The following is a 26994-nucleotide window of genomic DNA, read 5'->3' as shown; positions in this document are numbered from 1 at the left end:
TCAAATTTCAAGTTGCCTGGAGAAAACCTCTCAGTCCTGCCAGTAGACCTGGCAAGTGTCAAATGCTGACGTCTAAATGTGAGACCCACTGCCCAGCCCCCACAGCCCTCCTGAGATGAGCCTTGATGGCAAGCGTGGGCGGGGAGAGGGTGGGATGTAGAAACGTGGATAGAAACGTGTTGCTTTATCATATCTGTAAACCCTATGGGGAAAAAATAAGCCTTCAGGTTGTGACATTTGAGCTGGCATCTCTTCAAGCGTCACTTTTTGCTCGTGTCAAAGGGTACGGACATTCGGACCACCTTGTCTAGGGGAGGCAGATGGGATTTGCTCCCTTTCTTGGTATGTGGACTAACCCAGCTCTTCCTGGATGTGGGTCGCCGCTTCATTTCTCCTCTTACTAAAAGTGTAGCGGAGGTCGTGGACTGCAACTCCCAGCATGCCTTGCGCGTCTCCCGGGCCAGTCTCGCGTGGCTGAACAGCTCCGGGAGGGTGGGGGCCGGCCGGGCAGCTGACGCTCCCTGGTTGGTGTTCAGGCCTTTAAGGGTCGCGACCGACACCACGCCGCTCACACCATGGATTGGGTCCCGATTGCGCCACAACTTGTAGAGAGACGTGGGTCCTCGGAGCCTGTTTAGTGCGGGAGCTTGGGCTGCAGCCAGCCCCGCGGCGGCGAACTAGGTAAGCAGATGGGCCAGGCCTGGCCCTCCCCGGGGCTACATCCCCCGCTCGTCCGGAGGGGCGCGCTCCTGGCCCCTCCACCGGGACCCGCAACTCCTCGCCCGGCCCCATCACCTCTCCAGCCTCCTCCTTGCTCTGCCCTGGAGGAACCGGGCCCCGGGCCTCGGCCCTCGGCCCTGAACACCTTGGTCTTTCCTGGCTCGCTGGGGAGGGAGGGGGATGGGAGGTTGAGTCAGCCCTGGCCTTTCAGACTTGACCTTTCTAGTCCTAGTGCTATATTGTCCTGTATCCTGTGTAGGAGATGCTTAAGGTCTGCGGGGGAGGGGACGGGGACGGGTAGTGGAAGAGGATGTTTGTGAGCCGGAATGCTCCCCAGACCCGGAGGGATGGCTGAACTTCGTTTCTGCGATACTCTGATCAAGAATGAACTACTTGGCCCTCTGAGCTCCATCAGGATAGAGGGGCCGTGGTGGAGCCGACTGAAAAGCAACTCCGCTTTCTCGGGACTTTGTTTGAACTCCTCTGTGAAAATGCGGTTGAAACTAGGCGTCTCGCAGATGGCCCCTTATCTGTGTGTGACCCTGGACGAACCACCCGTCCTCTTATTTTTAGTTTCCTTCTTCTTCAATCCGGGATGAATAAAGCCTGCTCTGCAGGGTTCCTGCAGGGGTTGGCACACAAGATAAGCGTTGTATAAAACCTTTATAAATATTGGTCGGTGTTAGCAACAAAGAATGAGTTTATCCTCTCTGCCACCTAGCCCCTGGCTAGAGGTCAAGTCATTTAGACCCTGAGCCCTCACTTAAAAAATGAAAAACAAGCCTGACCAGGCGGTGGCGCAGTGGATAGAGACTCAGACTGGGACGCTGATGACCCAGGTTCGAGACCCCAAGGTCGCTGGCTTAAGCAGGGGGTTATTCGGTCTGCTATAGCCCCCCAGTCAAGGCACATATGAGAAAGCAATCACTGAGAAACTGAGGTGCCGCAAGAAAAGAATTGATGCTTCTCATCTCTCTCCCTTTCAGTCTGTCCCTCTCTCTGTCTCTTTCTGTCTCTGTCACAGAAAAAAAAAAAAAAGAAATAAAAACAAACAGACTTCCAATTCCTCTTGCACAGCTGGGGGATACATAAATGTTTAGAAGGTTGCTTGCAGACTCTGAGAGGCTGTACCAATACTGGTTGTTGTTCTTAGACCTTCTGGAACGGATGGACTCTTCCCAAGCAACTTGGCTAATTTGCAGCAGCTGGACGATGTTCCTCATTAATATCTATCTGTCAGCGTAATCATCACATCATCTCACTCTGGTAAGGTGACCTTTTCACCAGGTGTAGTGTCTTTGTCATATCAAAGGCCATAAGATCAGCCACAGGTGTGGTGAGACCTTTGGCATTATCCTTTTTTTTTTCCCCTCCCTTGGCATGCTTCTCACCCATTGGCTGTTTTGTGTGTGTTTCATCGTTGTAAACAAGCCATAAAAGTCTACGTGCCTGTCAAAAGAACAGCCTTGGAGCTATTCTTTGGTGTTCACTGCAAGAAATGCTTTTTTGTTATTTTTATTAGGTGGCAGGGACTCAGCTCTGAACCCTATATAGAAAAAGCACCTGGATCCCAGATTTTCAATGGCTTCGAGACAATCAGAAGTGCCTGGTAAACTTCATTCTTTTTGGTAAAGCCGTGCGTCTCCCTTAACGGTGCGAGCCAAAAACCACGCTTCTCTGAACCATGTGTTGATGGTTACTCTCTGCTACGGGGAGAGTAGATTTAATAGGTTGGCATAATTTAAACATTATCCTATTAACCACCCAGCCAGGGTAGGAACCTAAAATCTTATCCTTCCAGTATGTAGTCAGAAATGACTCCAGAGCATAGTCATTTCATTCAAGGGTATGACAAGTTTGTCACTTTGTCAAGGTATTAAATAACTCAGAAGTTGGGTCGTTCTTGTAGTATGTACCAAAAGGATTAACCCTCCGCCCCCCTTTTTAGGGAGGGTGGGGGATGGGTGGCATGGCGGCCTGGGCCAAAAGGCGCCAGCCTGACTTAAAGGCGGCAAATTGAACTCGGCCAGTCGTGAAGACGCTCACAGCAACATTTAATGAGTCCTGGATCTCTGTAGGGCAATGATTTCTGAGTTACTGAAGTCATTGATCCCGCCTTGGACTGCTTTAGTGGGAAGTACAGTGATTTTTAGTCCAATCTGAATCACTCCGTCTTAGATGCTCAGTGAAGGACAGAGGATAGTGCTACTCTCTCCTCAGGGCAGCCATGTAGATTAAACACGAAACCTGTGAAAATGTGAGTTAAAAGTTAGTGATGAACGTGCATTTACTGCCCTGAAAATGTGGGGGGTCTCCATTTGTAGGAATAGGTTTCTTAGTAAATTTTCGCTGACTTTATTATTATTCTCAGGAAGGCTGTCTTAAGATGTTTTTGGAATTGCCCCCAAACTAAGCGGAGGAATAGGAGCCTCCCCCATGTCTCCCAGTGTAGCTCGTCTCTGGTCTCACTTCCTCAGCTTGCGTCCTGCTTTGTCTTTCATTGCTGTGTGATTACCATGCCCGCTGCTGTACCCATCCCAGGCCAGAGGGCTGCATGCGCTGTGTTACTGCTTTGTGGTGTGAGGAGCATGGAGTGTTGCGTGTAGAGTGCACACTGGCTTAGGTGTGTGTTTCAGTGCCCACACACACACTGGCTACCTGGCTGTCACTTGAGATCTGTGCCCCAGTTTCTTGAGCTGGAGAATGAGAATTAGGTAAGATGAGGAATGGAAGTGCCTGGCAAGGAAGGGTACTTGGTAATTATTATTTGCTTATTTTTTAAGTGAAAGGAGGGGAGATAGTGAGACAGACTTCCTACATGCACCCTGACCACTGGGATCCACCTGGCAACGCCTTCCGGGGCCGATGCTCGTATCAGCCAAGCTATTTTTTAGTGCCTGAGGCTGACTATGGGAGCAACCGAGCTATCCTCAGTGCCCAGGCTGCTGCTCAAACCAGTTGAGCCACTGGCGGCTACAGAAGAGGAAGAGAAGCAGATGGTCACTTCTATTGTTTGCCCTGACCAGGAATAGAACTGGGGATGTCTGTATGCCAGGCCGACCCTCTATCCATTGAGCCACCGGCCAGGTCCTGTTTGCTTGTTTTAATTGAAATAATTCACATACCATAAAATTCACCAGTTGAAAATGAATAATGTAGTGTTTTTTAGTATTCACAATGTTGTGCAACCATGACCACTGTCTAATTCCAGAACATCTCCCTCACCCCACAAGAAAACCTTACAACCATGAGTGATCATCACCCTTCCTTCCTCTCTCCACCTATTACTCTGCCCGACCCCGCCAGCCCTGGGCAACCACCAATCCTCTTTCTGTTTTTATGGATTTGTGAGTAATCATTATTCATGATCATAGCAATAAGAACGGTAGCTGCTTGGTTCCCTTGCTGTTGAAATGAAGTGTTTGTGTTGGTCTTGGACTTACTGCCACACAGGCTGATGCCTTGGAGAGTGATTGTATAATTTTTAGCAACAGGGAAAGGTCACATTGAAGGCAGGATCGGGACGTGAGTTCTGTTATGAAACAAACAAAATGGACCTTGCTCCTTGGTCTGGAGAGCTGAGAGCGCCCTTGAAGCCAGGTGCCTCTGTCACAGCGGGACGTGGTGCCCGTAGGGCGCAGCGGAGGGAATGGCAGTCAGCTCCTGGTGCTTCTCGGGAGTGGCTGTCGGCGGTTTCCGTGCCGGCATCGGCAGGGCTGCTTAACTCACACGGAGCGCTCGAAGCAGGCGGTGCCGCTGGCCGGCGTGTGGTGGATATTCCTGGTAACGGGCTCTTGTTTCCTGCGGTGAGGAAGGGAGGGCAGAGGACTTGCAGCCGAGCCCCAGCTGGCTTTGTGCTGTCTGAGCTTGGGCAAATCCCTTCGCCTCTAGGCCTTAGTTTTCTCATCTGTAAAATGGGAACAAGAACGTTCATATTCTCAGTCTTGCGTGAGTTGAGAGCACTGGCATTGCTCGGGGGGTAGATTCTGTGGCATAAAGAACACAAACTTTGAAATCAGATAGGATTGGAGTTTGATTCCTTACTGCACTTTGGAGCTGTGTGATGACCTTGCTCGGGTAATTTAAATTGAACTTCCGTTTTCCTAAACCATACAGATGAGTTAGGGCTGCTGGGGGGGGGGGGGGGGTGGTTAAGAGGAGAATCCAAGTGTCAGGCCTGAAGGCAGGGATTATTAGCACTACAAATGACCTTTCCTTGAATGAATTTGCTATTCTAGAACAAGCTATTCTTGCATGTTCCAGAACAAGTGTTTTAACAAAAGCTTTCCTGCCTGCGACCCAATTTAAAGCTATGAGCATGTTCGGTTGCTGTACCCATCCTGACAGGTGTTTCTGTTCTTAGCTCTTGAGCCTAGTGGGCCTCTAGGCAAGATGTCCCTGCCCATCGGAATGTGCCGCCGGGCATTCAGCTATGATGATGCCCTGGAGGACCTTGCACCCATGACCCCTCCTCCATCGGACATGGGCAGCGTCCCCTGGAAGCCAGTGATTCCAGAGCGCAAGTATCAGCACCTCGCCAAGGTATCCATCCCGGACCCTGCCGGCCGCTCCTGGCCGGCCCCACCGTTCGGTCCTCCCTCCTCTGGCTCCCGGTACCGAGAGTCTGGCCGCTGCCAGTCCCTGTGTGTGTTTTCTGTGCCTCAGCTGGAGGTGGTGGGCCTTTTTCTCTGTTTCATTCAAACTAGAACGGCCATGTCTTCTACCCAAGATTCTTCTGCCCACCCCACCCCCTCCCCAGTTACACAGCATTAGAAACGCACCTCCTGAGTGTGGCTACGCGTGACCCGGTCCCGTCGGCCGCTCCTGTGGTGAGCCAGCCGTGCGAGCTCCCCGAGATTTCTTGTACTGAGTGGGGGACAGGATGCCGCTGAGTGCTTCAGCCGCTCCGTTGCCTGGGATGTTCCCGTCCCCGTCGCCCTCCCACCCACCTGCTTGACAGACGGCCTCCTTCAGGTCTTAGCAGAACATCTCTTCTCTGAGGATTAAGACTGTCACCTCTCCCTTCGGGCTCACCACTCGACTCCAGGCCCCGTCACAAGCCCTGCAGGACTCGGTCACCTTCCATTAGCTTCTGGAGGGCGGGAGCCGTGGCCAGTTCTGTACTCTGTCTGCCGTAGAGCAGAGGCCCCGGCATAGAGCAGATTTAAAAAGAACTTTTTTAAAGCTGCCATTGAGTGAGTGGCAGGGAGATCGGCCATTTCCTGACATGGCAGACGCCTTTCCCACTCTCCGCACAGCCTCCTTCCCTGCCCTGCTCGCACTCACGGACGGCACCCCCTCATCCCGCGGCCCCTGCTCACACTCACAGCAGCCCCTCATCCCGCAGCCCCTGTTCACACTCACAGCACCCCCTCATCCCGCAGTCCTGCTCACACTCACAGCACCCCTCATCCTGCGGCCCCTGCTCACACTCACAGACAGCACCCCCTCATCCCGCGGCCTGTGCTCACACTCACAGCACCCCTCATCCCGCAGCCCCTGCTCACACTCACAGCACCCCCTCATCCCGCAGTCCCTGCTCACACTCACAGCACCCCTCATCCCGCGGCCCCTGCTCACACTCACAGCACCCCCTCATCCCGCGGCCCCTGCTCACTCACAGCACCCCTCATCCCGCAGTCCCTGCTCACACTCACAGCACCCCTCATCCCGCAGTCCCTGCTCACACTCACAGCACCCCTCATCCTGCGGCCCCTGCTCACACTCACAGACAGCACCCCCTCATCCCGCAGCCCCTGCTCACACTCACAGACAGCACCCCCTCATCCCGCAGCCCCTGCTCACACTCACAGACAGCACCCCTCATCCCGCAGCCCCTGCTCACACTCACAGACAGCACCCCCTCATCCCGCAGCCCCTGCTCACACTCACAGACAGCACCCCTCATCCCGCAGCCCCTGCTCACACAGACAGCACCCCCTCATCCTGCGGCCCCTGCTCACACTCAGACAGCACCCCCTCATCCCGTGGCCCCTGCTCACACTCACAGACAGCACCCCCTCATCCCGTGGCCCCTGCTCACACTCACAGACAGCACCCCCTCATCCCGCGGTCCCTGCTCACACAGACAGCACCCCCTCATCCTGCGGCCCCTGCTCACACTCAGATAGCACCCCCTTATCCTGTGGCCCCTGCTCACACAGACAGCACCCCCTCATCCCACGGCCCCTGCTCACACTCACGGACGGCACCCCCTCATCCCACGGCCCCTGCTCACACTCACAGACAGCACCCCCTCATCCTGCGGCCCCTGCTCACACAGACAGCACCCCTCATCCCACAGCCCCTGCTCACACAGCACCCCTCATCCCACGGTCCCTGCTCACACTCACAGACAGCACCCCTCATCCCACGGTCCCTGCTCACACTCAGACAGCACCCCCTAACCCCATGGCCCCTGCTCACACTCACAGACAGCACCCCCTCATCCCACAACCCCTGCTCACAGCACCCCTCATCCCATGGCCCCTGCTCACACTCACAGACAGCACCCCTCATCCCACAGTCCCTGCTCACACTCAGACAGCACCCCCTAACCCCATGGCCCCTGCTCACACAGCACCCCTCATCCCGTGGCCCCTGCTCACATTCACAGCACCCCCTTACCCCATGGCCCCTGCTCACACTCACAGCACCCCTCATCCTGCGGCCCCTGCTCACACTCACAGCACCCCTCATCCCACGGTCCCTGCTCACACTCACAGACAGCACCCCCTCATCCCGCGGCCCCTGCTCACACTCACAGACAGCACCCCCTTATCCTGTGGCCTCTGCTCACACTCACAGCACCCCTCATCCCGTGGCCCCTGCTCACACTCACAGCACCCCTCATCCCACGGTCCCTGCTCACACTCACAGATGGCACCCCCTTATCCCGTGGCCCCTGCTCACACTCATAGACAGCACCCCCTTATCCTGTGGCCCCTGCTCACACTCACAGATGGCACCCCCTCATCCCACGACCACCTGCTCGTACTCACGGACGGCACCCCCTCGCCCCACGGCCCCTGCTCACACTCACAGCGCCCCTCCCCATCCTGCAGCCACCTGCGCTCACAGCCCGTTTGTGCGTCTGGCTTCAGAGCTTCGCACACGCTCGTTTTGGGCGTGTTACTGAAGCCGGTGCTTCCTGCCTGTCAGGACCGTGTCTGTGTCACCTCTGACTCTGTACTGCTCTCTGGATACACTGGGCCCACCAAGTTCAGATGAGGCCGTTTACAGCTCTGGTTTCCCTGAACTTGGAGCTGAGTGACAGCTCAGCGCCTGACAGGGCCTACGCAGTGAGCAGTGACTGTGACAGACCTGGATATGAACCCCCAATGGTCTCTGTGTCAGCGGTGACCCTGGGCACCCAGCTTCACGCCTGAGCAACGGAGCCTCCACCTGAGAGAGGGGGTACCTTTGCCGTGGAGGTGTGGTGAAAGAGGTGACACATGCCAGGTGTGGGGGGGACCAGACTCCTGGCTCCCCACCGATCTCTGACTTGGGGCCATATTGAGTTTTCCTCTCTAGTGGGTCCTCCCCCCTCCCTTCCCGAAGCCCCTACAACAGGGAGCTCCCTTCTGCAGCACCCCCTCCCCCCAGCTCAGGGACATCCCATGTCTGTGATCCCCCGAAGTCTGGCCCAGCCGGTGCTCAGGAGTAAACCTCTTGTGTGAAGAGGATGGGCAGTCCTTGGAGAACAGGACCCTGGCGGCCTGCCGTGCCGGAGCAGTGGGCTCGGGGAACCGGGGCGGACAGGAAGCGAGGCCTGTGCCCGCACTGCCGGGGGCGCACGCCCTGTCATTGGGAAAGGCTGCTGCTTCCTTGCCGAGGCAGGGAATGGACTTCCCGTTGGCTGTTGTGCCCCGGCTGGGACAGCTGACGGTCTGGGACAACTGCTCTTAAAGAAAAGCCCGGCTTGACTCATCACACGCATTCTTTCTTTCGCCCCGACTGTCTGCCATTTTCCCAGTAAGGACGCGGAGATGCAAGTGTGACTCCAGGGAGGGCACAGCTGAGAAGTGTGACAGGGACACGGCATTTCAGGCTTCTCCCCTCCTCTCTCGCTGTCGTTCTCCTCAGTTCCTTTAGCGAAGCAGAGACCCGTTCTCTCCTGCCTGTAGTCCTGAGCGTGGCCTCGGGGGCCTGAGTGACAGGTGGCGAGCTCTCGGCAGTCACACTAAAGATTGGGAGCTGCACCAGTGTATGGTCTGTTGTAAAAGACCACTCCTTGAACCTTTAGAGCCGTGGTCCCCCTTGAACTTGGGGACCGGCAGCATCAGTATCACTTGGGAACTGGTTAGAAACACAAGTCTTGAGTCCCATCCCAGGCCTTCTGACTCGTCTTTGGGGTGGGGCCCAGCAGTCTGTTTAACAGGCCTTCCCGGGGACTCGGACGCTCAGAACGTCTGGGGGCTGCGGAGGGAATGCAGTGAAGAGCTCAGCAAAGCCAGCGTGTGTGGTAGCTGGTCAGTGCTTAGTACAGTCTCCTGGGCAGACACTCTGGGACTCGGGAGACCTCGGCTTCAAACTTGGGCTTTCCCGCTTTGGAAAAGTCAGGCCACTGATGTCTTTATCTGCTGTCACTACGGATGATGTGTATCTAATCGGGTGGAGACGTTACCTCTTCCCCAGACGAGCAGGTTTCGGGGTGCGACTCCCCTGCTCTGCTCAGGTGCCTCCTCCCCTCTCTCGAACAGGTGGAGGAAGGAGAGGCCAGTGTTCCCTCCCCTGCCATGACCCTGTCATCAGCCAGTGACAGCATGGACAAGGTCCCCATGGTGAAGGCTAACGCCACCCGTGTCATCATGAATTCTCTGATCACAAGTAAGCACTCTGGCCCCTCCGAGGAGAGGGGAACGGGGCGGGCAGAGTGTGCGAGCACTGCGGACTCGCCAGCCTTGGACTGTCCTGACCGGGCCCGGCCGATGCAGCTCGGCTGCCAGTCGCCGCTGACGCTCCATGGAGGTGAAGATTTGCCAAATGCTAGGCGTGTCAGTTGATTTAGTGTGTTCCTGCTGCTCTGCTCCTCAGTCTTCTTTGCCCACATCCGTCCACGTGGCCTGGGCCCAGTTATGTAACCACTGAGACTGTCTCCTGGGGAGTCTGGCAGGTGGAGGGAGGGCTGGGTGGCCCAGTGCTTGGTGGCCGGGAGCTGCTGGGGGAGGGGACCCTTGCAGCCATCCCCCACCTGCCCTGTAGATAGATTTTTCTAAACATTCAATGGTTCAGTTTCCCTTTCCTGGAGCCTTAGGCCAGTTTGTTGCCTCAATGAGACTGGAAACAAGGGAGCTTGCTGCCTTTTTTTTTTTTTTAAACCTTGGCTCTGTTCTGGGGAGTTAATTAATTACTAGACACATAGTTGCGCTTGTCAGCAGCAGCCTGTGCCGGGGACAGGGCACAGGGAGGTTCTCCTTGTTGGCTCAGTTTTGAAGTTAGAAGTCCTTGTCTGTCGGCTCAGGGAGGGCATCCTTTTATCTGGGCAGTTCCTGGAGACCTCGCCCAAGAACCAAAAGTCCAAACTCTTCTTGGGCTTTCATTCACATGTACACACGCCATTTGAATTGGCAACCACGGCCTGCGTTTTGAACTTTTTTTTTTTTACAGAGACAGAGTGAGAGTCAGAGAGAGGGATAGATAGGGACAGACAGACAGGAACACAGAGAGATGAGAAGCATCAATCATCAGTTTTTCGTTGCGACACCTTAGTTCATTGATTGCTTTCTCATATGTGCCTTGACCGCGGGCCTTCAGCAGACCGAGTAACCTTCCTTGCTCGAGTCAGTGACCTTGGGACCAAGTTGGCGAGCTTTGCTCAAACCAGATGAGCCCGCGCTCAAGCTGGTGACCTCGGGGTCTCGAACCTGGGTCTTCCGCATCCCAGTCCAATGCTCCATCCACTGCGCCACCGCCTGGTCAGGCACGACTTGTGTTTTGTAAGCTTGAGAAGGTTCTGACAGTGTTAGAAAGAAAGCTCGGTCCTGTTCTTCATGGCACAATACGACTTCTTCATTGAAGATACACTTTCTGTCACTCAGATACTTCCTTGCTTATTCACTCCCACTTATGTGCGTGTTTTTACATGACTGCAGATACAGTAGTCGTACCTTTCTTTTAGTTAATACTGCCACGAGCTTCTTTGGATGTTGCTATAGTTTTACATTTATTAAAAAATAGCTGCATTTAAAATCCTGGTATTTGTGGGTTGCGATGCATTAAATCCTTTTCTGCCTTTTACATTTTCAGCTAACTATCTGGTAACACAGGAAAACATCTTGATACATTTCGTTGTTTTCTTTTTTTCCCCTGTGTTTCTGTTCCTAATAGACATAAAAGTATGCCTTCGAAGGGGAATGACTGAGTCGTGAAGGACCTGTGGGATCTAGACTTTGGGTCCGCAGCCACCACATTCCTACACGGGGCTGTGTTAGGTGGTGTGGATACGGAGCAAGCAGAAAACTGAGCTGTCAGTCATTCCACAGGAGAACTGACTTATTGGTCACAGTGTAGACTGACCTGCCATTGAGTTGTCTGTCTGTTCAGTGCGAGAGGCATTCCCCCCCCCCCTGAAGCTGAAGCTGGAAACTGGGAGGCAGTCAGACAGACTCCCACATGTGCCCGACCGGGATCCACCCGGCACGCCCACCAGGGGGCGATGCGATGCTCATTTGGGGCGTCGCTCTGTCACGACCAGAGCCACTCTAGCACCTGGGGCAGAAGCCAAAGAGCCATCCCCAGCGCCCGGGCCATCTTTTGCTCCATTGGAGCCTTGGCTGTGGGAGGGGAAGAGAGAGACAGAGAGGAAGGAGAGGGGGAGGGGTGGAGAAGCAGATGGGCGCTTCTCCTGTGTGCCCTGGCCGGGAATCGAACCCGGGACTTCTGCACGCCAGGCCGACGCTCTACCACTGAGCCAACCGGCCAGGGCACGAGAGGCATTTTAATGGCACGCACCGTGAGAAGCATTCCAATGCACGAGAGATGTTGGCTTGGCTAGTAGACCTTGGCTAGTTCAAGGCACGCTGTGTGGTTTGAATCTGATGGGTACCTTGGTGCCATCTAGCCGAAACGTGGCCCACTTCTCTTTGGTCAAGTGTTTTGTGAGGGTGGCGAGTCTCTTAAGAAGTGATACACGGCCTGACCTGTGGCGACGCAGTGGGATCAAGTGTCGATCTGGAATGCTGAGGTCGCCGGTTCAAAACCCTGGGCTTGCCCGGTCAAGGCACATATGGGAATCGGCTTCCTGTTCCTCCCCTCTTCTCTCTCCCCCCCCCCGAAAATTGAATAAAGTCTTTAAAAAAAAAAAGAAGTGATACAGGGAGAACGTTCATGGTTTCTGGATGTCAGCTGACTTCTCCATGTTGCCTTTCTGAACAGAGAGGGTCGCAGTGTGAAATTGGGAGGGTCAGGTGTTTCCCTGGAGATTATTTGTTCTTTGCTTTGGTGTGAGGGGAGGCCCCCTCTGGTTAGAGAACCTCCGTGCGAGAATCACTGTGGGTCTGCGGAAACCCTCGGGTGGTCAGCGTGGTCCTGTCTGGGAGAACCGTGGGTGCCTCTCGTCCTCCCAGTGTGTGATGGGAGGGGGGATGGGCGTGACTGTCATCTCCTCTGTCCCCAGAACAGACCCAAGAGAGCATTCAGCGTTTTGAGCAGCAGGCAGGGCTGAGAGATGCCGGCTACACACCCCACAAGGGCCTGACCACCGAGGAGACCAAGTACCTGCGCGTGGCAGAAGCCCTCCTTGTAAGCGTGTTTCTCAGGAACGCGGAAGAGACGACACCCCAGAAGTCACCGGGGCTGGGGGCGGGGGCGGGGGCGGGGTGGTGGAGGTAACAGGGCCAGCAGTCGCCAGCTGCGTTCGTCCCACTGTGGCGGCACTCTTAGTGGTAAGGTCTGGAGCTCTTCCCCCTGCGGGCTCTGCTTCTCCCTCTGTAAAGTGACGGTGTCTGGTCGGATAGACACAAGGAGCCTCCGTGCTCACGCATGCGGGGTGTGCGCGCACGGCCAGGACCGTAGAGCCAGTGTGGGTCACTTTGTGGACAGGGTAGTCGCCCCTTGGGGGAGAGGAGAATTGGAATGTTTTTGCTCTTTCGTGTCTAAAATTGGAATGAATGAACTTATTTTGGTAAGGTTCACAATGACCAAATACGTAGCTGTAAGAATAAAATAATTTGAAATGTCTTTAGTTTGGGGAATACCACTTAACACGTCACAGTGCTTAGTGACTTCTGAGGCGCCCCGTTCACGTCATCCTTCTGGTAATCCCTCGAGATGGAAACTGTTCTCCATCTTCTATAAATGAAGAGACTGAGGCCCGAGGTCATGGATTAAAACCAGTCACGGCACCCGGACCAAGTCTCCTGGTGCCCTGTTTCCTGTCGGTTCCTAATCGCATGTTGCAAAGCTCAGGAGCTGGCTGCCAGCGGGGCTCGGCAGGCTCCGGATACAGTGTGTGGTGGGGGAGTCCAGTGGGGATGGTGGCCTGTGGGGACGGCTGCCTTGCGTGAGGAGTGTCCCCGGTGTCTGCACAGAGTGTAAAAACCACTGTCATGGGGGATCAGAGTGGGGTTGGTGACCGTTTGAGCTGTCAGCCAAGACAGATGCTTCCGGAGAGGCCTCTGACCCCGAGCGGCCTCTGACGCTGGGGACAGTGCAGGGTGGGTGGCAGGCAGAGTTCCGGTTGAGCGGTCTGCCCTGTAGTACAGTAGGATACACTGGGGGACATCTGGATCTTGGCCCCAGCAGCAGCACACGGCTGGCTGAGGTGCCAGGTTACATCAATTGTTGTGTGGAGCAACGTTTGAGGAAACGCAGTCGGAGGCATTGGGGCTGTGGCCTGGGCACAGTGCTGGTGCCGGGGACATGGAGCGGGGACAGTCAGGGAGCCTCCCTCCAGTGGAGCTGGGAAGGAGGCTGGTGTCTCGAGCAGACGCTAGTCTGGATGTGGAAGGTATGCTCACAGTGCGGAGGGAACCCAGGGTGACTGGTTGTGGGAAGGAAAGGGGGCGAGGGGGCGGGGCAGGCCCACAGAGGAGGGGGCTGGCTGGTGGGGAGGAGCCCAGAACCCGGCCCTGGCAGGTGGTCTCTGGCAGGGGAGGCTGCGGGGGAGGAGTTCGAGGCCGTGCTTACACGCCCGGAGACCTGCAGCTTGAGTTCTTGCTCTTCCACTCGCTAGCTGGGTGAGAGGGAAGATGAAAAGCTCTAGTGTGGTATTTAGTACAGAAATGGTTAAGAGGTGACGTAGAATTACTACATTTTCTTAGCAGATTTCCATCTACTATGGCAGAATCAAAGAGATACCTGTCTTTGATCCAAAACATTACTGTTTTCCTTCTGCAAGCTGGCGTGGATCAGGTTTGTTCTGAGGTCTCTCTTCTTGCCCACCTGAACAGAAACTCAAACTCCAGAGTGCAGAGGTGGCGAGGGAAGAGAAGCAGACGGCCTCGGCCCAGTCCACCCCCAGCAGCACCCCCCACTCCTCCCCCAAGCAGAAGCCCAGGTGAGCGCTCCTCCCCTGCCCCGAGTCCTGAGCGGCAGGGTGTGCATGGAATTGGGACCTAGCCTGTAGTTTCGGAGAAAGAAGAGGAGGTTGCCAGTTCCTGGGCTTTGCGTGTGAGGCAGGTCTGGAGGGGCAGGAAGAGGATGTATTGGACTCTCTGTTCTCTCCCTGCCAGAGGCTGGTTCTCCTCTGGCTCTTCCACAGCCTTACCTGGACCACATCTCAGTACCATGGATTCTGGAAGTGGGGATAAAGACAGAAGCTCGGCAGATAGGTGGAGCCTCTTTGGACCAAGGTCTCTCCAGAAGTCCGATTCGGGTAAGGCAGCTCCAGGAGAGAGCGCGGCGGGGCAGGCGTTGTGCGTGTTTGTTGGGAGCTCTGCTGAGTCTGAAACTGTTTGCTCTGGTTGCTCTGTAGGTGGTTTCGCCACCCAGCCCCACAGAGGAGCCCAGAAGTCTTCTCCAATGGAGCTGATCCGCGCGCAGGCCACCCGGATGGCTGACGACCCAGCCACCTTCAAGCCGCCCAAGATGGACATCCTAGTGACGGAAGGGAAGAAGCCACCACCGCGGACCCATAATCTCAAACCGCGGGACTTGAACGTGCTCACGCCCACCGGCTTCTAGGGCTGTCCCTCCCCGTGACGGGGTAGCAGGGGTCCTGCAGCCACATCCCTGTGACTCGGGCTCTGACCCAGGAAAGGTTTGGTGTCCTTTTTTTTTAACCTTCTACACTGAAGCTAAACTGGAGACATACATAATTGGTTTTTGAGAAACATAGTGCACAGCTGGTCCTTGCGTGGAAGAAGCCATTGTGTACTGCTTTGATTTAGACTAGACGATCTCAGCGGTGAGGTGTGGGGGCCTCATCGCCCATTTTCACCTCCTTCAGCCCAGGCGAGAACTCGATCATTGCTTACTAGGTAGACAGCGCTTGTGTTGTTCCCAATCCAGGCTTCTGGGTTCCTTTCCCTGGTCAGTGTGAGCAGGGACAAGTCGTGCTACCGTCCAGGTGAGCAGGGACAAGTCGTGCTACCGTCCAGGTGCTCGCTGGCTAGTCTCTGGCCCTCTGGTATTTAGTACAGAAGTGTGTGCCCCAGCCGTGTCAGTGAGGGGACGTACCATCTGTCTGAGATCTGGGCAGGGACCCTCCTCCCACGTGGAGATGGGAGCCCTCGCTCTCGGGCCCGGGCAGTGCTGGGCCGGGCACCCCTGCTGCCCGTAGGCGAAGTCCTGCACATGCTTGTTGCACTTCACAGCGAGATTCGGTCAACTCCAGTCTGGCGGAGAACTCTCTAAGGGACAAAGTTCACCCTACTGCTTTGGATGTTAAACTAAGCTCTTTAAAGTAAAGGTGATGGACCTCTGACCAGGTGGTGGCGCAGTGGATAGAGCGTCGGACTGGGATGCGGAAGGACCCAGGTTCGAGACCCCGAGGTTGCCAGCTTGAGCGCGGGCTCATCTGGCTTGAGCAAAAAAGCTCACCAGCTTGGACCCAAGGTCGCTGGCTCCAGCAAGGGGTTGCTCGGTCTGCTGAAGGCCCGCGGTCAAGGCACATATGAGAAAGCAATCAATGAACAACTAAGAAGTCGCAACGTGCAACGAAAACCTAATGATTGATGCTTCTCATCTCTCTCTCCGTTCCCGTCTGTCTGTCCCTGTCTATCTCTGCCTCTGTAAAAATAAATAAATAAATAATAATTAAAGTAAAGGTGATGGTAACTGTGTAGATTATAGTCTGGACATCCATGTGAAACAAATGTCACCGGGTCCTGAAACTTTTCTGAGTTGGAAAGGTGAGAAAACGCTCTGTATGCACACATTTCCCCCAGATGAGCCTCCTGCCTATGTAAACAGCCCACAAGGAGAGGAGCCAGGGAGCATCTCACCTCCCCGCTGGGCACTGTGCAGCCCCTGTCCTGGGCCCTCAGACCCCTGCTGTTCTTGCTTTGGAAGGATCCTGTCTATGCAGTGAGCCGGCCGGCCGACCTTTCCATAGAGGGGCCCTGGAGTCTCAAATGATGAGAACAATTAATTTATTCGTGTCTTCTGTTATGCTCGTGTCTTGTTTTGACAATAAAAATCCATACTACTTTCTGAAATGTGGATAGCTGAGTTTTTTGTCCTGCTGAGAGTAGTTACTGCATTCTGCCTACACACAGTCATGGAACCTAAGCCGGTGAACTGGGTATTTTGAAAATCATTGCCTTTTTATTGTTTCCTTTTAACATTTTGTAACAGTGCTCAACCTGTTGTTTTGAACCTTCCAACCTCTTCCTCCCCTCCCTGCCCATTACATTGGATCTTAATAGACTGGCCAGATAGTCAAATTCATGGGCAGTATATTAGGCCTAATATTGATGTGTTCCATTACGGAGAAACAAGTACGTCTTTCTCTTTTTAAAACTGGTCATCGGTACCTTGAGTAACAATATTGATGTCTAGGATTTGTTCAGAGAGATTTTTTTTTTCACATCTTGAATGGAAATGTTAAACATATAAGTGCATATAGTATTACCTGTTTCAAAAGGTATAGATAAATAATTTATCAAAAAATATATACACCTTCGTTATATATTTAAGCCATATTTAAGAATAGGCTAGGATAGGAATATCAAAAAAAAGTATTTACTAAAGAGTTAGAAAGTTATAACCTACAGATAAATAAGATAGGTTTGGTCCTATAAAACTTTTAGCTGCTTTTCACACTTTCAGAACTTCCAAGTAGCTAGAGAGAGAGTTCAGGAGGTATTCTCGGTGCTTAGTGCAAAGCAGGGCCTCAGGGGCTGCTCCAGTGCCTGGGAGAGGACTCGGCGTCCGGGTTCAAGTCCGCCGCAAAGAAGAGCAGGAGCTTCAGCAAGTGCACTTTGTCTTGGAGCTGGGGGACCAGCGGCTCCCCTAGCATCTGGCCCAGACGGCTGCGGAAGGCCTCGATCTGCTCCTCCACGTCCACCACTGTGATGTCGTCGCCTTGCTGGGGTTTGGGCTTAATCCTTTTGATTATTAAGTCTTTTCGGTCAATCACCGAACTCCGTAAATGCTCTGCAAGAGAAAAAAAGTCAATTGAATTGTTTTTTATTCCTTTATAATGTAAGGCAATGAAGTCTAATTTTAGTAGGCAAAGACTTGTTGATTAGCGCCCTGGCTGTGATGCAGTGGATAGAGCGTTGTCCTGGCTTGATCCCTGAGGTCACCGGCTCAAGGCCCGATCAGGGCTCAACCCCACGGGTTTTGTATCGACCCCTTGTCAGGGCACATAGGAGGAGCAAACAGTGGGCGCACCACTAAGTGGAACAAGTGAATACTTCTTTCTCTCCCTTTCTCTCAAAGTCTTGCTGACTAGTTACTGGGATGCATGGCAAAGGCCAAGCAGGTGCTTGCAGTGACTGCATTTCCTAAAGGTCTGTTGTTCTTGGTTCTCTTTGGCCCTCAAGTTTCTTATATTAAAAAGAAAATTGTTTTAATTTTTCCCTTTGTTGGTATAAACGATGAAACTATTTAAAGTTAATGTAAGCACTTACAAATATCATACGAATTTTGAATATCTTCAGGGAGATTTTTTCCTAAGTTTGAAAGAATTACAAAGAAATATTGAACACGCACTTACTGTGGTATTGGTTTATTACAGTAATTCTGTTTAAGTGGAACCACTTTGTATGTATTGTAGCGTAGGCCACATGAGTAAATCTCTCTGTTCAGAAAGCGGAGTGTGGGGATTGCTTCTTTCAGAGAATGGGAGTTCAATGAACTCTCAGCAGGGCCGCTTTGCCCTCTGCGGAAATGTTTGTAAAATGTGGAGGTTCAGGATCTACAGGTCCAGGGGTCTGTACAAAAGTAATTTAACCACGTCTAGGGACTTTATAAAAGGGAGGTGGGAAATTCTTAGGATCTTACTTTCTAGTCTCACCCAGTGATTTCACAGAAAAGGAATCCTGCCAGTGTTTTCACTGTGCACAGGCTTTGGCAGTAGACCTAAGCCGAGTCCAGGCTCCGCGTTTACTTTTCTCTGAGCCTTTGATTCCCATCTGTAAGAGGTCAGTGAGTCACAGGCCGCCGGGTGTTGTCAGCCAGTGTGTGTGAGTTGACCTCATCTTCCTTTCTCCCTCCACAGTAAGAGGCTTCCCAACCTCTTCCTCTCCTCCTGGACCCTTGGAGCTCAACAACTCCGGCTGACCTTCAGACGCCCTCAGCAGTGTCAAGTGCCCAGTGACAAGGACACGGGCCACCTCAGGGCACCGTTCAGCTGTAGGGCACTTTTCAAACTATTGGCTTTAAATCTTTTTTCTCCTTAACTCTTGGTCTCCACAGAAGCCAGAGGATGTCAAGGATGAAACAGCATTGGAACATGGCCCATTCATTCATCGTTTACAGTGTGAGTGCACAGGACAAAGTTCGTAAGGATACTTATTTGTATTACAACTGCAAACCTACTTTTGCCAACCCCTATATACCGATCTGAGGCCTTCCTTTCCCTTCCTTGAAGTATAAGAATGTTCTGTAATAAAACCAGATTCCATGTCCATGGAAGTCACTATTGCCCATGACCCGGGGATAATTCCTGGGGAGCAAAGAAGTTAAAGAGAAATGTTTAAAGTAAACTTTAAACAAAAATAAACTGCTTTAATATTAAACTTTGTGCTAGGACTCCAAAAGAAATAATTACATAAAGCTCTGTGAGGCTAAGCACACGTGGAATTTGCCTTTGGGGCTTTGTCCTGAGAAGGACATGTACCAGTCCCAGGCTAAGAATGCCCAGACTACCCAACCGTATGTGGCCTTGACCATGCGCTCTGTTTACGAGACCTTGAGTCACAGAGAAGACCCTGGCAGCCTCCCCCTGGCTAGGCACAGGTGAACAGGGCCGCTCGCAGTGGTCGAGCCCGTCCCGTGTTCTCCTACACCCACTTGCAGTCGGCCTCGGTGGGGTAAGTATTACCAACCCCATTCTGCAAAAGGAAGAAACAGAGGTCTAGAGACAAAGGTCGCTGCCCAACACAGAGCAGGTGCTGGGGCTGGATTGAAACCCTCACCTTCTTTTTTTTTTTTTTTTTTTTTTTTAAATTTATTCATTTTTAGAGAGGAGAGAGAGAGAGAGAGAAGGGGGGAGGACCTGGAAGCATCAACTCCCATATGTGCCTTGACCAGGCAAGCCCAGGGTTTCGAACCGGCGACCTCAGCATTTCCAGGTCAACGCTTTATCCACTGCGCCACCACAGGTCAGGCTCACCTTCTGTCTTAAATACAGTGCTTTTATTTATTTTTAATTTTTTTTTTTTTTTTTTTTTTTTTACAGAGACAGAGTCAGAGAGGGATAGATAGGGACAGACAGACAGGAACAGAGAGAGATGAGAAGCATCAATCATCAGCTTTTCGTTGCGACACCTTAGTTGTTCATTGATTGCTTTCTCATATGTGCCCTGATTGCGGGCCTTCAGCAGACCATGTAACCCCTTGCTCGAGCCAGCGACCTTGGGTCCAACCTGGTGAGCTTTTTGCTCAAACCAGATGAGCCCGCGCTCAAGCTGGCGGCGACCTCGGGGTCTCAAACCTGGGTCCTCGGCATCCCAGTCCGACACTTCACTGCGCCACCGCCTGGTCAGGCGTTAAATACAGTGCTTTAAAAAAAAGAAAAGTTTCTACAACAGCTTCCTCAGTTCTAGGCCTTACTTTCCCAAGTGCCACTGCTGAGCTGAAATCAACCTCAGCGGGGCCATAGCAGGTAAGTGTTACATACGTACTTTTCCTACCTCCTGTTGGAGAGGGAGTTGCAGACACGGGTGACGTTTACTTTCATAAGCCAGTGTAATTATCAAAAATGGGAAATTTAATATTCATGCAACTCTATAACCCATTTAAATGTCACCAATTGCCCCAATAATGTCCCCTCCAGCTTCTCTCCTGGGTCAGGACCCCTCTAGCAGGGCCATTTCCATTTAGTACTCATGTGCTTTAGTTCCTTTCTAAAAGTGGAGCTGTTTCTTGGTCCTTTGTTTTTAAGAAGTTGGCCAGTTATTCTGTAAAAGGCCCCTCAAAAGGGTCTGTCTGATCATCCTTGTGAGATTCAGGTCATGAACTTTGGCAAGAATCTGACTTAAGTGCTGAGATGTCCTCAGGGCGTCATATCAAGAGGACCGCCAGCTGTCTTCTCAAGTTCCTCTTTCCTTCTGTCATTAATTATGTCAGATTTCCCAAGGGCCTCGTTAGCCCCTGGCTAATAGATCACTTGCACTTGAAGCAGCTATTACGCCCTTACTGTCCTTGTCACACTGGCCTCCTGAGTGCTAAGGCCTGAGGGCAGAGCAGAGCCACTGGGACAGACTTCAGGGGTCCGCCATCTTCTGCAAGGTGGACACTTCGAAGGCAAGGCCACTGATTTGCTCTGCATCTGCGTCACTGACGATGTTTGTAACGTCCACAGTCTGAGCGCTCGACACAAGGACGCTGCAGTGACGGCCGGGGCTAGGCAGGGCATTACCGAGCACGCCACGCTGTGATGACCCCTGCTTACGCCTAGGACTCGCGAGGACCAATGTATTACGTGCTGTAATGAAAACAGGTGAATTCTGTTTCACAGCCGCGATTCCAGCTGCATCATTTCCTTGTTCCTTGTGGGTACAACCAAGGAACAATGCTCACCGCAGAAACCCTGTGTAACTTTCTTAGTGATGTTGCCTGTGTGCCTCCCACGCAGTCTCACTTGTGAACCAACGCTCCTTACCTCTTAACACATGCTGGTAGCTGGACAGCAGGAACTGCAGGTGCTCGACCAGCTCGTCCCACACCTGCCACTGGGTTTTGTCCGACTGCGGAGACAGTAAGAGCACGTGCTTTAGACGAGCGCCTTCCTAGTGGAAGGTTCTGTGCAGTTTCCACGTCCCGTGGAGGTGACGCTCAGGGGCGGGGGAAGGTGTCGGGCCTGCACTGAAGCAGGGAGGCAGGTACCTGACACTTGAGCAGCGAGGTGGAATGGTTCAGGAAGTAGAGGGCCTGGGCCAGGGACAGGGGCAGGCGGGTGGGCCTCTCGCAGCTGTGCAGGAAGATGATCTCCAGCACTTTGCAGCGCAGAAGGTGGCTCTCCATGGTGGTGAAGAACATCTCTCTGCGTGGGGAAGGGGACAGGGTCTCACCGTCCCGGCTCCGATGTCCCCAGCCTGTTCCCCAATCCCTCGATGCTCTAACACCTGCCCTACAAACAGGCAGCTACCAAGCAACCCGAGGGAGGCCTACAAAGTCACAAAGCTGTGGACAGGCCAGACAGATTTGTTTGTGGGTTTACAGCTGCCAGAAGGGGGAGAGTCTTTGATATTTGGAAAAGACCAGTTTAGGACACATTAAAATGACTTCATACCACCCTGGCCGATTGCTCCGATGGTTCGATTCCCCGGTCAGGTCACATGCAGAAACAGATCAGTGTTTCTGTCTCTTTCCCCCCCCTTCTCTCTAAAGTCAATGAATAAATAAAATATTCAAAATTACTTCATACCATGACTAAGAGAATTAATAGAATAAATATTTCTAAATGCCCACAATGAACTCGATTCTGTTCGGCTCAGCAAAGAACATTACGATAAAGGATCTTCTAGTCTAGTGTAATTTGGGTGGTTTCCAGTTTGCCTCTTCTGAGTTTTAAAGTCGAGCCCTGTTTTACTTATATTATTTTTGTCAGTTAAGTCTGAATTGGTTTATAGTTACACATTCCTGAGATTTCTCATCTCTCCCCAGAATATGGGCATGAATGAGTGAATGGAATGAGACCTAGACCCAAATGAAGTCATCCCAAGAGTGGCACATTTGTGCCAGGCCTCCTTCTTGACCACTAACACTGACCTTGTGATTAAGAAGTTCTGGCTTTCTATTTGGATTCTGAATCTGATTAGCTGTGTAACCCTGGACTAGTTATTTCACTACTTTTAGTGTTTTCATCATTTGTTAGTTTCATGAAAATATGAGATTATGTGGCAACCACGGGCACATTGTAGGGACCCAATAACTGTCCATCTTAGCAGAATGATTTTATGTTTCTTGAGAGAGGCAGGGGGAGAGAAAGAGACAGGAACATTGAGCTGCTCCTGTATGTGCCGGTCTGGGGATTGAACTGGCAACCTTTGCGCTCCAGGATGACATTCCAACTGCGAGCTATCCAGCTGGGGCTTCAGAGCATTTTAATTAAATCTTTACGACAAGTACTTGGTTTGACACTTTTTTCTAATAGCGGAACCAGAGCTGTAGAATACTTGTGGCTGCTGAGTGCTTCGGGGTGGGGTATGAGAAGCAGATGGAGCAGAGAAAGGTCATTTCCCCCATGGCCACCACTATACAAGGGCTGTCTCATACTTACATCCTGTACCAGCCACTGTTCATAAGTGTGTACTCATCCCAGTTTATTTTTCATCCTCTGGATTCTAAAATTACCGGCTCAAAGACTAAATCATCAGTCCTAGCCAAGAACTCTAGTTCTTTACGCCCTCTGAATAGAATGATTTATTAATTTGTGCTTAGAGAACTTGAATTTCTTATTCTTACTATCTGTGTTCATTCTACAGGTCTGACCCTATTCATTCTTGGTCATCTCTAATATTGGACATTCCTGTTTCATTCAAGACTTCAGTGAACATTGTGCCAGGCTCCGTGGCTGAGGGTCATGGAAGAAGATTGTGCTTAACAGGTGAACCTTGAAGGATGTCAGGTTGTCAGCCAAATGGACAAAGTAGGACAATTTAAGCTCCATTTAAGGTATCCCACCTCTTCCCAAAAAATGATACCTTAGTTGTAAATAACAATTCGTTGAGAATTTATTTCATCCACAGGGCATAGAGACAGGAACTATTCCTCCCCCCACCCCCAATATAACTATTGTTTAGGACTTTCTTTTGAAATTATGTTCCCAGAATAAAAAAGAAAAACAGAAGTAAGCCTCACCTCTGACTCCTCTCCGGAATGTCCAGCACGAACCCAAACATCATCTCGGCCATTTTATTGGAGCTGCAGGTGGGGGTCCTGTCCACCTCCACGGCTATGGACAGCATCCTCTGCAGCTGGCACACAACCCTGCGTCCGGAACAGCACATAGGTGAGCAGGGGTCTGGGCAGGGCTGCCCTGCTGGTCAGGACAAGGTCCCGCCAGCGTCTGCAGCAGCTTGTAAAGCACACGGTAAGTCAGGGACAGCGACTAGCCAGCAGCATGCTTTTATTCAGCAGTGTCACATGCCTGGATCCCTGCTGCCAGATCATACTGTCTGAACCTCTCAGAACCTGGGGATGAGCCCCAAAAGCAGGCTGCTTTTTAATTCAAAAGTACAGTCTTAAGGATCTAGAGCAGTGGTCCCCAACCCCGGACCGGTACTGGTCCATGGGCCATTTGGTACCGGTCCACAGAGAAAGAATAAATAACTTACATTATTTCTGTTTTATTTATATTTAAGTCTGAACGATGTTTTATTTTAAAAAAATGACCAGATTCCCTCTGTTACATCCGTCTAAGACTCACTTTTGATGCTTGTCTCAGTCACGTGATACATTTATCCGTCCCACCCTAAAGGCCGATCTGTGAAAATATTTTCTGACATTAAACCGGTCTGTGGCCCAAAAAAGGTTGGGGACCACTGATCTAGAGTACTTTGAGGATCATCTAACCTGGAACTTCTCAAATGTACAGATGAAGAAACAGGTCCAGAATGACTAACAAGTATTGGAATTTCTTGGATACAGCGGGAAATACAGGCATGGGCAGAAGTAGGCTTACAGCTGTAAAACACAAGTTTGTTTTTGTATTATTATTTATTAACTCTTACATCATGTCATTTTCCATACTAACAACTGTAAACCTACTTTTGCCAATCCCTGTAGATATTTACTATGCATATAATTTTCTCCTGTTACTGGTTCCTTTACACGAATCTTTTACTCAGTTCAATCTCAGAACTCCAACTGGCGGAGCGTGCCCCTGTGCCACGAGGCCTCCGCAGGCTGGTGTGGCGGCAGGAATCCGGACCCCCCCTCAGAGAGGTGAGCCTGGCCCGCGGGCAGCCTCTTCTAGCATGTGTTTTATTTGGGATGGACGAGAGGGCTGTCTGCCCAACACCTGCTGCCGGTGACACAGGAGGTGGACCAGGGGCTCGGGCCTCAGCCTCGGTCTGCAGTGACGAGCTGTCACACTTTGGACAAGTGCCTCACGCTGCCTGTCTCAGAACGCTGAGTGCTCTGTGAGGTATTTGGCAGAGAGGCACTCACAGTGGTGAACAGTGGTGCCTATTATGTTGTTGAGATCACAGTAAACTGACTTTTTATTTCTACTAATATTTACTTACAATAAATTTATTATTTACATGAGGCTAGCTTCCATCTAAGGAACTGTGTCTGCCTCTCTTGGATCTGTATGCTGGGGTTCGGGGATAACCCTGCTTTAGGGTGCCCCCAACCTGCCCAAGCAAATGCTTCATTGTTCCTAAGCATTTCCCTTTTGATGCAGGACTGTCACTAAGTTAAAATCCATAGGCCTTATATGAAAATGAGCTTGGTACAACTAGATTACAGTATAGCATTGTGAAATCAGGCACAAATGCTGTATTGAAATGTCAAGTGTGACTGGTTTTAACACAGGATAGTGGGTTACTTGTGTAAGGGCAGCCCCGGCCCCTAAGATCTTGGCACCTCTCAACCCCATAAAGGAAACAGCAGGAATCTCTTTCCAGCAGTGTCACCCGAGGTAAAGGGACCGCCTGGTCCGAGCCAGTGCTGTCAGAACCTGGCGGAACTGGCAGGCTGCAGGGCCAGACTCCGCCCAGGCCTGGAGGAGAGGGACAGAGGTCGGGAGGACTAGTGGCTGCAGGACTGCCCACTGCCCGCACTGCTTCTGCCTGGAGGCTGAGGGGTGAGTAGCTGCCACTGGACTGCCTCCTGGTGTCCAGGAAAGGAGGGCAGGCTCCTTACTTTTGTGTTACCTCAGTTTACAAACATGTGTTACTCAGGGGGATCCTGCCCGTCCAGGAGCAGCATCTGCTGTTGTTCTACCTTTGGAATTAGGAATTTAGCTTTTAACCAAACAAGATGGTCTCTAGTAAGAATCACTGTTACAGGGCTTGTTAACTTGGGGGAACTGCTCTGAGGGAGTGGGGCTCTTTCTGCACCAGCAGCCCCAGCAAAGACAGCTTCTGCCCTTACACCTGCGTGGTGTTCTTCGTCAGGGCAGGCTGGGGACAGGGGTGGCTGCTGCTGCCCTTCAAGATGCCTGTTCCCGAAGAGGGGCGACTCCCATTTGGGGGCTGCGTTAGTCTACCTTCAGTCACTGCTGTGACCAACCACTTGATCACATCTCTGCAACAGAAAAGAGACAGGAAGTTTAAACTTTTGTCTTCTGCGTGGTGCTCAGAGCTGCAGCCTTAACCTGGGCTCCTAGACCCCTCGGGGTCCCCAAGGGCAACAGAGGGCCCGTCGCGCTTGTCAGTGTGTAAACAAGACTACTGGAAAGCCCACATCTAACTGTAGGAGGGCTGCAAAAGTAACTAAAATGCCAACACTTCCTGAGTTACCATCATTGAAAGGTACCTCTGAGGTCAAGGAGCCTCTCCGTGGCTCCCGGACCAGGTGCGAGGCTGGGTGGAAGGACCAGGCAGTCCTGGCTGGCGCTCCCTTAAGAGGGTGCCCCCTGTTGATGCTGATAACCCAGGTCTGTGTGCACAATGCAGTCAGACTGCACACAGGTGCGGGCTCTAAAAGGCAAATGTCTTTTAGACACTTTCAGGTAAATGTCTCATGTAGTCAGAATTACTTTTGATGATCCCTTGGGTAACCCAGGTAAAAATGGTAGATTGAATATACATAGCTGACTTTGTTCCTTCCTAAAATCCCTCTAATAAATACTATAGTAAATAATTTTTTAAAAAATCCTCAAGGAAGGGGAGAAATTTTGGAAACTGGAAGGAAAATGTAGTATAGTCACAAAATAGAATACTATATAGTAGTGAAAGTGGATAAGCTACAGTGACAGGTAACAATATGGACAAATCCTAGTCCTCGGTAATGGTGAAAAATTAAAAGACTTTTATATGGCCTGACCAGGCGTTGGCGCAGTGGATAGAGCGTCAGACTGGGATGCGGAAGACCCAGGTTCGAAACCCCGAGGTCGCCGGTTTGAGTGCAGGCTCATCTGGTTTGAGTAAGGCTCACCAGCTTGAGCCCAAGGTCGCTGGCTTGAGCAAGGGGTCACTCACTCTGCTATAGCCCCCTGGTCAAGGCACATATGAGAAAGCAATCAATGAACAACTAAGGTGCCGCAATAAAGAATTGAGATGCTTCTCATCTCTCTCCCTTCCTGTCTGTCCCTATCTGTCCCTTTCTCTGTCTCTGTCACAAAAAATAAAAAATAATAAAAAGGAAGTACTTTTATATGATAGATTCCATATAGCATGATATCCTTCTGTATACAGCTAAAAGGAACTAAAATTAAAATATATACTTTATAGGAACACACGCAGATGCACTAAAACTACACAGAAAGGAAAGGGAATGAGAAACACTCAGGATGCCCACAACTCTGGCTGCAGGAAGGAGCGAGTGGGTGATGGGAGTGGATGAGCTGTTACATGTCACTAACTGTCAAGGTCCCAACCTTTGGTTTGGGACGTGGTTAAGAGATGCTGATCACAAAATCAAAGTAACCAATTAACTAAGGAAATAAGGCAAGTGAGTCATGTTTTAAGGATAATGTCTAATCTAAATGACTTTGGCAAGAGGATAAATTCTAACTGATTTAGCACAAGTAACAAAGTTGAATTCTAA

At 51.7% G+C, this 26994-nt stretch overlaps 2 protein-coding genes across 6 annotated transcripts in view; one reads left to right on the top strand and one right to left on the bottom strand.

Annotated features, from left to right (window-relative positions):
* The first annotated feature begins 474 nt into the window (after positions 1-474).
* On the top strand, positions 475-16319 carry KIAA1191 (KIAA1191 ortholog). 5 transcript variants are annotated; one of them, XM_066273338.1, is made up of 11 exons: positions 475-681; positions 1874-1986; positions 2243-2329; positions 5084-5262; positions 9423-9549; positions 12338-12462; positions 14112-14218; positions 14394-14536; positions 14636-15229; positions 15261-15571; positions 15930-16319. In XM_066273338.1, the coding sequence occupies exons 3-9, from the start codon at positions 2302-2304 to the stop codon at positions 14842-14844; spliced, it is 918 nt and encodes a 305-aa protein (XP_066129435.1). In that variant the 5' UTR covers positions 475-681; positions 1874-1986; positions 2243-2301; the 3' UTR covers positions 14845-15229; positions 15261-15571; positions 15930-16319. The 5 variants fall into 5 exon arrangements, with proteins under 5 accessions (XP_066129435.1, XP_066129436.1, XP_066129438.1 ...); XM_066273339.1 differs by having other exon boundaries at positions 2243-2348; XM_066273341.1 differs by lacking the exon at positions 2243-2329.
* An 83-nt stretch (positions 16320-16402) lies between these two features.
* The window catches only part of SIMC1 (SUMO interacting motifs containing 1), a 48737-nt gene continuing 38145 nt past the window's right edge, over positions 16403-26994 (bottom strand). The window contains 6 exon segments of the mRNA XM_066273335.1: positions 16403-17017; positions 17020-17259; positions 20936-21020; positions 21160-21316; positions 23137-23265; positions 25378-25530. Of these exon segments, the coding sequence (XP_066129432.1) occupies positions 16959-17017; positions 17020-17259; positions 20936-21020; positions 21160-21316; positions 23137-23265; positions 25378-25530 (823 nt within the window). The 3' untranslated portion in view covers positions 16403-16958.

Source organism: Saccopteryx bilineata, chromosome 4 (assembly GCF_036850765.1).
Source record: "Saccopteryx bilineata isolate mSacBil1 chromosome 4, mSacBil1_pri_phased_curated, whole genome shotgun sequence".
Classification (NCBI taxonomy): domain Eukaryota; kingdom Metazoa; phylum Chordata; class Mammalia; order Chiroptera; family Emballonuridae; genus Saccopteryx; species Saccopteryx bilineata.
This window is presented reverse-complemented; position numbering and strand designations above follow the sequence as displayed.